Source organism: Raphanus sativus, chromosome 4 (genome assembly GCF_000801105.2).
Source record: "Raphanus sativus cultivar WK10039 chromosome 4, ASM80110v3, whole genome shotgun sequence".
Lineage (NCBI taxonomy): Eukaryota > Viridiplantae > Streptophyta > Magnoliopsida > Brassicales > Brassicaceae > Raphanus > Raphanus sativus.
Window position 1 is genome coordinate 35,019,073 of NC_079514.1, and position 8,642 is coordinate 35,027,714.

General features: G+C 35.5%; 2 protein-coding genes and 1 long non-coding RNA gene across 3 annotated transcripts; 1 reads left to right on the forward strand and 2 right to left on the reverse strand.

Moving 5' to 3' along the window:
• Positions 1-656: 656 nt before the first annotated feature.
• On the reverse strand, positions 657-3,085 carry LOC108825142 (protein FAR-RED ELONGATED HYPOCOTYL 3-like). Its single transcript, XM_057008836.1, has 2 exons — positions 2,646-3,085; positions 657-2,343 (listed from the first exon to the last, which is right to left on the reverse strand). The coding sequence occupies exon 2, from the start codon at positions 2,335-2,337 to the stop codon at positions 1,090-1,092; it is 1,248 nt and encodes a 415-aa protein (XP_056864816.1). The 5' UTR covers positions 2,338-2,343; positions 2,646-3,085; the 3' UTR covers positions 657-1,089.
• Positions 3,086-3,106: 21 nt separating this feature from the next.
• Positions 3,107-5,298, forward strand: LOC130511613 (uncharacterized). The gene is made up of 5 exons (XR_008945107.1): positions 3,107-3,499; positions 3,587-3,682; positions 3,906-4,083; positions 4,456-4,573; positions 4,690-5,298. It is a non-coding gene; the product is annotated as an uncharacterized LOC130511613 (long non-coding RNA).
• Positions 5,299-6,445: 1,147 nt separating this feature from the next.
• Positions 6,446-7,702, reverse strand: LOC108837053 (mitochondrial fission 1 protein A). The gene is made up of 5 exons (XM_018610123.2): positions 7,506-7,702; positions 7,171-7,309; positions 6,966-7,087; positions 6,812-6,875; positions 6,446-6,713 (listed from the first exon to the last, which is right to left on the reverse strand). Exons 1-5 carry the CDS (start codon positions 7,584-7,586, stop codon positions 6,628-6,630), a joined length of 492 nt encoding a protein of 163 aa, XP_018465625.2. The 5' UTR covers positions 7,587-7,702; the 3' UTR covers positions 6,446-6,627.
• Between the last annotated feature and the right edge of the window lie 940 nt (positions 7,703-8,642).

Sequence of the window (8,642 nt, forward strand, 5' to 3'; positions counted from 1 at the left end):
TTATTACGTAAAACACCAATATTCATCTTTTCGAATCTTATATTTTATTGTACAACTAAAAAAGTGTTTTTATAATTACATGTAATACTAAAATTATTGAAAATCACCGAAAGTACAACTATTTGGTAATTTTGTACAACTACTATCTTGAGTAGAACTACGTGTATATATTAGGCGGGATTTCGAAAAAATTTAGAATTTTTGGCGGACTTTTATGAGTCAAGGCGGGATTTTCGAGGGAAAAATAGATTCCCATTTCCCTCTCTCTTTTCTCTCTCCTCTCTTCTCTCTCTCTTTTCCTCGATTCCTTCCTTCTCCTCTCCCAGAGAATCCCCTCGTCTCTCTATCACCTTTCGCAAATGGATCCATGGGTTGAGAATCAGGAAAGGAAGGAGATGAAGAAGATGAAGAAACATTTTGACATGCTTCAGTTTATTTGCGATGCTGAACACGGGATTCCAACTTCGTGCCCATGTGGGGGACGAATCGTCGACGAGGTTTCTACTAATCCAACAGATAAGGATTTTCTACCAGGCCGAAGGTACTTCACTTGTAATGAGTACAAGGTAATTTACATTTTATCTACTTCCTTAACTTATGCAAAATGTCAAACTGAGTGCAACCATGTGAAACTTGCAGAATGATGGATTCCACTTCCGTCAACCATGGGTTCTCGGGGTTGAGGAAGAGGTTCGCTCCTTAAGGCAGGATGTGGACAAAATGGCTGAAGAGATGCACAAAATGGCTGAAGAAATTGCTCAGCTTAAGGACCTTCTTACCCGTAAATGAGAAGCCTTATGTTGTTTGGATTTGTGTCTTTAGTTTGAGATCAGATCTCCTTTAGTTTCTGCAATAAGCCTTATGTTTGGATTTGTGGAATTGTGTGATGTTGTGTTAAAGACTATCTCCTAATTAATGTGATGTTGTGTTAAGATTACTGGTTTTCCGTAGTAATACCAAAGTTTTCCGTAGTAATCCATAGTTCTCGAACAAAACACTTAAAGTTAAAGTACAACAAAATAAAGTTTTCCGAAGCATACAACACGATAAAGTAGCTAAATTCATCACTCCAAATTCATCACTTCAAATTCATCCAACTCTTTTCCTTCCCTTCCTCCTGATGCGATCCGGAGGTATGATCTTCACCTCCTTAATCTGATCTGGTACATTCCAAGAAGACATGTCGGGCACAACACAAAGTGTCCTGTCATACGCCAAAGCCCACAATTCCGTCCAATAGTATTTTGAGCACAGCTCATGGATATTAAGGCCGCCATCAACATTCGTAGTGAAATAGATGTAAGCTGCCAGTCCGTGCAGGCAAGGAAACTTTTCATAATTCCACACCTTGCAAGTACAAGATTTTTCAACCAAGCTCGCCCAAAACATCTTTCCAGCAGTGTCAGTGATCTCGTACTTAAGCTCATAACTATTAATCTCCCGTACAGATAGCTTTTGTGCAACATCCCATAGACCGTGCAAGTAGTTCTCAACCAGAGGCACCAGGCTTGTATCGATTGATCTAGAAACAGCTTCCTTCCGTTGAGTGAACCAATCAGAGAATTTCCTGACGATACAATCCAACATTGGTATTAATGCCCACGTCGTTGCCTCTTTAAACACGCTCTTCATTGATTCCACACTGTTGATTGTATCGAAGTTGTACCTGTCACGTGGGAAAAAAACTCTTGCCCATTTGTCCTTTTCAGTATGTTCCTGCACATACTTGTACACAGCAGGATATCTTTTTTCAAATGAGTCGTAAGCAGAGTTGAAGTCATCCACCGTGTAATATCTGCCCAACTCCATAAATTTATGTCCGACTATAACCTTGTTGACGTTACCAGCATGCCATTTCACCTTTTCCTTCAAATGCCATAAACAATGCCCATGGTGAGCCTCTGGAAACACGCTTCCTATAGCGAAGATCAGACTCTGATTTCTTTCACTCATGAAAACCAGTTCAGAAGAGTCTGGTATAACACTTTTAAGCATCTCGAAAAACCAAGTCCAACTAGTAAGATTCTCACTATCTAGTACTGCAAACGCAAGTGGATAACTTTGACCATTAGGATCTTGAGCTTCCGCGAAAACTAGAACACCACCATATTTGTTCTTCAGCGATGTCGCATCCACAGCTATCACTTTCCTCATAAATGCAAACCCTTCAATGCAAGCTCCCAAAGCTATGAAGAGGTACTTGAATTTACTTGCATCATCCAATTTCACACAAGTTTTTGTTCCTGGATTCACTTGCTTTAACATGTACAAATAGCTATACATCATCTTGTAGCTCTTTTCCGGACTACCAGGTATACCACTTACATGATTGCTCATTGTATCCTGCCCAAACCAGAACAAACCAAGTTATCCACAGTTCTATTAGTTGTCCCGAGTTATACAGTTAAAGTTATCCACAGTTCTATTAGTTGTCCCGAGTTATACAGTTATACTACAATTATCATGAACAAGGTCGATCTAAGTCCAATGAGAAGCGAGATGCCTATACATTCTCCAATTCTACTGCCTATACATTCTCATTCAACCATTGGAATGCATTATATACCAATGCATTTCAATTGCAAATCCATTAGAACTTACTTCCAAAAGAAAGCTCAAAGCGGAGATCTGAGACCACAACTTACGGATACGTCAGGTGATTGGTTTAAGCAGACAACGGCGGCGGCGGTAGAGAAGCGGCAGGAGAGAAGAGTGGAGATCGAGCAGAGCTGGGGGAGAGGCGAAGGAGGAGGAATCGTCTTAGCCTCTTGTCATAGTTTCTCTTTCGCGATAGAGATAAAGAGGAAGAGAAAAAAAGAGGTGAGATAAGCGATTTCGATCAGAAATCGCGTTTGCTTTTAGGGATTTTGTTGGTTTAGTTGGTTTAGTTGTATTACCCATATAAATCAGACGGGTCATTGGATGAGTGGGTCTCGGGTGGATTTGACCCTGGTTTCCTTTGTAAATATCATCACTTATGTTGGCTTATTAGTATTTCACTCATTTTTCGATTTAAATTTAATTGTAAAATGAAATCTCGTTATAACGAGGATATCATGGCTTTAAATTTTTCTTCCACGGGCATTGGAGACGATTTCTCCCTTCTTCTCTATCTATCTATTTATACAACTCAACTTTTATTTTCTCTCCATCGAACTTCATAAAACTCTCTCGACAATCCATCCGATAAAATCCACAGTTAAATCTCAAGTTCCCAGCGATCACAAGGCAACCGACAAGACCCCTGCCTCTTCCGCAGTTACAAGGAAACCGACCATGAAGAACGCTTTCTTCTGCGATTGTGATCAACTGTAAAGGCAAGACCGCCGTCTGGGTTATTACCAGTGGTTTGAACTCAGGTTATGTTAGCATCAAGTCTCACTCATTTCTTAATGTTTTAACAGGCTGATCAGGTGAAGACAAACATATTGCCCTTCTCAGGTTTTGTTTGGCATGGAAATATGGTGGGCAACTTCACACATGAAGATCAATTTTTAATGTATACCTTTACTTTATATTGAAGATTAATTTAATGTATACATACCTTTACTAGACTATATATATAATAGTGACTTGGTTTTTGCAGGAAAAGTCAAAAGAAAAGACAAAAGAAAAGTTTGATAAATGCATCAAAGAGAAGCTGTTGGCGTTTTGCGATTTGTTTGACATACATGTTACAAAGGTCATTATTCTTATGAATCTCTAAGTTCTTGAGATTCATTGTTTTCATGCGTGTATAGTTGGGGTTCATGTGAAGGTCTGGTCTACATATATCTCTGTCTTTTATTGACCATATTGATCAGCCATTCTGGTTGTACCTGTAATATAAAGCTTAAGTTCATTCTAGCTCGCACGTGATTTTGTGTTCTTTGATTAATTTGTTTCTCTGGTCTTCTTTGTTCCAGGTTGTTCAAAGATCTAACCACCCAAGCCGGCAGGAGTAAGGCTTTCTGTCTGACTGAGAAGGGTTGATCTTGGCATTGATTAATTGCTTTGGTGATATAGTTATTCTGCACGACGACGTATATGCTTTCTGCTGCAGCTTCGTTCTGTTATATGACTTCACAAAAATATTGTAGGCAGGTACTTTCAGTTCGTCATGCCAAATGATAGCAGGATCATCAATTGTGTTGTTCTTTGTTTTGTAGTTACCGCTACCCCCATGAAAATGTCTCCTCTCCTACTTAAAGAGAAATGGTGAAAAGGATTTCATCATCTAATCATCTTCAATTCTTCATCATATAGACTTTTCTGTTTCGATTTTTAAATCAACCCTTTTACAGAATTGTTTCCTTCCAAGTTTTATGCAAGTCTGATGATGATCTGTTGTGAAAAAAGAATTAATATTTTACTTTTCACATAAAGATTCCTATTGTTTCCTCTTCCCTCTCTCGCAGATTCATTTCTTAAAAACTTTAGTTCTCTTCTGAGTTTTTGTTTATTTAATCTTAATAGCTCAAAAGAATTTCACGACGGAGCTTGAGAGTTAAGAAAGAGGCTGAACGCAGTATTTGATGTCATCAATGGTGGGGATTCAGCCTTACACTTATTATCTTGAAAATGGATCTTCTAGGTAAAATATTTCTCATGTTCAAAAGATGACATTTTGTTTTCTTAATTCCTGGTTTATATGATCTGTGTTTTAAATGCATATATGTCTTCTGATATTTTCTGGTTCTATATTTTCAGATATCTTTCTGCGGAAGCAGTTCAAAGCTTTAGGGCAGCTGTTAACACCTCGAGCCGGTTATGTTATTGTTTCACTTGAGAGAAACTTATTTGTATTTGGAGGGTTTACGGATTCTCAGAATCTTTGAAATTTTAGTATAGTTTTTGGTGATGATTTGTAACGGTGAAATATGGCTTCAATTGCTTTATCGGTCTTCTGATTTCAAAATAAAATATTACTATTGGTTTGTCATGATAGAAATGGGTATATTTCCAAGGTAGTTGCCATTTAAGGAGGGTCATCAGCTACATTTGGTGATGCAGCAGTTTTTTAACGTCCTTACACTGCATGTTCCTTTTTCTTTGTTATGGCTGCAATAAGAATCTTGAGCCGTTGAATGACATCTACTACGCACCTAAGCACATGTTTCTCTCGACCTTTCCGTTGGTTATAACACATTTCCTTTTGTGCAAGGTTGCTAATTGCAGACCAAATCTTCTTTGCTTATGGCCATCAGATCGTGTCCGTAAGGAAACAAATGAAGCTAAATTTCTGAGAGCAGAAATTAGTTGTGGCTGGAACCAGCATTGATGAGTGTGTGTTGTTAACTTTTACGACTGAAAATAGAGCTTTTTTGTAAATAAGAATGGATGTGTATGGTTCTCTATTGCAGGAAAAGAGAATACACAAATATGTAAGCCAAATTTCAGTCATATGTCTTTCGTGGAGCAAGATTAAAATTTATTACATGAGCACCACTCGATAGATTTTCCAGCTTTTTATATGTATCACGTGCTTTCCATGGAAATAGGGGAGGGCTCTCGCCAATAACGCAACGTAATGCCACAATAAACATAAAGAGTGAAGACATTATTCAATTTTCGTATATTGACATCACAATTGGATCTGATATTAAGGGGAATTGAAACATTTCTTTAATATTTTGTATAAATCTTTTTATAATTTGAAAATTTATGTCTATGTAAAAAATCTCTAAAACTGTTTTTCTTTTGGAGCCAATGCCCATGATTCAACCGGATGTACCAAGATCTGGTACTGTAACATTTTAACGTCGATTTTTTACATAATGATTTCATCAAATATCAAACCATTTGAAATATCTTCCTTACTGAAATAATTTATCTTCTCTTGATTCTAATGATGCTACGAGTTGGATCTTACAAATTAAAACCTACGAGTTGGATATTACAAATTCAAGCTTTCAAAAGATATACTCATCTTCCATTGCAAGGTCGTTTTCTAAGTGCTCACTTGCAAGTTACAACTTATTTGAAACGATTGTAATGTATGTATCTTTATGCTTTCTGCTACATGGAACCCTTATAGGGAAAAAAAACTAAATGGAATCACAATTTTGATTTACCCAAAAATGTATGAAAAAGGAATAATTTTAGCAATTCAAATAATATAAAAAATATTGCAATTAATATATTGCAAATTGTAATAAAACAAATAGTAATATGTTAGCTATAAATAAAAATATATATTGCTAAACTAAATTTTTGTATTTATCCTCAATGTTTATGTGATTTAGATAATTAAAAATAAATATTATATTAAAAGTAATTTATTTTCAGGTTTAAGGGAAATAAATATTTGGATCAAAACCAAAAATCAGTATACAAATATTTCAATTACTTTTACAATACTATCTTTCTTATATATTAAAATAGTTTAGAAATTTATAGTTACCACTAAATGGGGAAAATGGGACTTAAAGTTACAGAAACATTTGATGATGTTTTATAGTGCAAATGATGTAAAAAATATTTTTAATATAATATTTTAAAAATACACAATCTGCCCGTAGCGCGGAGAAACACTATAGTAAAACTTAAAAGAAAGCATATGAGCCGACAAAAGAAAAGGAAAAAATAAAATAAAAGAAAGCATATGATATATTATTATATGCACACAGAATCTGCAAGGGTGGTTGGTCACTTTTTGCGAGACAAAGCAGCGGCAATTCCACCGGCTATGAGGCCGACGGCTGTAGCCGTGATGCCTATCCCAATAACACCATCTGCAAATTAGGACCAACAAAAGTTTAACATCACATCATTTTGTTCGGATTAGCAAAGAAAAAGAAAAAAAAGGATTCAAAGCCGCATTTTAATTTACCTTTTGCGATTTTGTCTTCAATGGTTTTCTTTAAGGCTAAGGCTTGCCTCCAATCAGGTTGAACCTATAGGGGAAACCAAACGTTAAAACATATGAACACTATGATGAGCCCTATTAATCGAGTCAGTGAAAAGAAAAGAAAAAGGTAACAAACCTCGAGACAGCGTTCCACGAGCTGCCTGCTTCTAGAGTAGTCTCCAGTACGGTAATAACCAACAGCGAGAAGATAAAGCTTCTCACGGTCCTGCAAAGGAGGGCTACTACTTGCTAGAGAAGCTGTAGTGCATCAAACAGAGTTTCGGTCAAGCTTGTGATAATAATAAAAAAAAGACTTTCATTTTGATGCAAACAGTGTAAACCTTCGAGCATGTCAATTCCACGCTGGATGTCTTCGGCTTGTCGGGAATGGACAAGAGCCCAAGACAATCGCATAATGCTCTCTTTCTTTTTGTCTTCGGAGTCACCGTCAGTTGCGCTCCTAACTTCTTTCTCACATTCCTTACATGATGAAGCTAAATCAATTAAGGGACATGTTTGTGTTTTGTATGATCAAATCTAATTGCAAGATACGATTGTTGATTACGAAATTCGTCATACGATTTAAGAATTTTCCAAATCAATCATGGAGAAATCCCAGAAATCTAATGGTGATTTTGTTCGCTTATACATGGATCGTTCAAGGAGAGAGACTTACGAGGATGACATCACGTTCGCACCAAGGGATCTTATCGCCGCCGCTGAACAAGGAACCGATTGAGTCGAAGAAACTTCCCATTTTAGAATCCAATTGATTTGAGAGCCTCGCCTCCCTCTATTGAATTATGATTTGTTTTATCTTCTCTTAGGAAGACCGACTTTGACGCCCAAGGCCAGACAAATAATATTCTTGTAGGAAGACACATGTACTTTTAGGATATTCATAAATTTATCTCTATAATTTCTTTTTAGTCAATTCATTTGATCATAAAGCCCAAAAGGGCAGATTACCATATCTGATAAGCCCATTTTCCTTTAACCCCACTTAACCGTTACACGTCTACTGGTATTCTGGACCTCTGGTAAGATCTTGTAAATGAAATAGTAGAATATGAAATGTAAAATCCATTACAAGAAGTAGTTAAGTTGTCTAAAAATATACATCTATCTTATTAAAACAGAAACATTTTATTGGACCTAACATTTATTTTGTAAGTTTTTAAATTAAATACACTTTTATACTTTATAGTTAAACTTACATTAAATCATTAATGTTTCTTTCTTTATATTACTATCTATGTTTTCAAACAATATATTTATTTCTATATACTACTATCAATGTTTCCAAACAATATATTTTTTATATTACTATCAATGTTTCCAAACAATACAATAATTAATCTTAGTTATGTTATATCTATCATTTTCTTTTTAAAATTTTGTAGAAACGTCATAATTTCATAAATTTTAAAATAATGAACTTTAAAATTTGGAGTATAAGATTACAAATTATGAAATTATTACAATTTAAATCAAATTAGATTACATATCGGTCATCCAACAGTTCAGTCGGTTAGTCTCGGGTTTTAGTAATTTTTTTAATATGAATATTTTAAAAACCTAAATTGAATTGTCAGATCTCCGAATTAACCGGTATAATCACAATCATGTTGAATTTAAAAACACTGATTTAAATGCAAAAATATTTTAAATACACACTTTTAAAAATTACCAAAATATTTGTTAAGTTATTAGTGAAATTTTTCATCGTAAAATATTCCGCGCTTCCAAAGCGCGGATCAAGATCTAGTGTGGATTAAATGGCATTCAATTAGTTGAATCATGTGAAAATTGA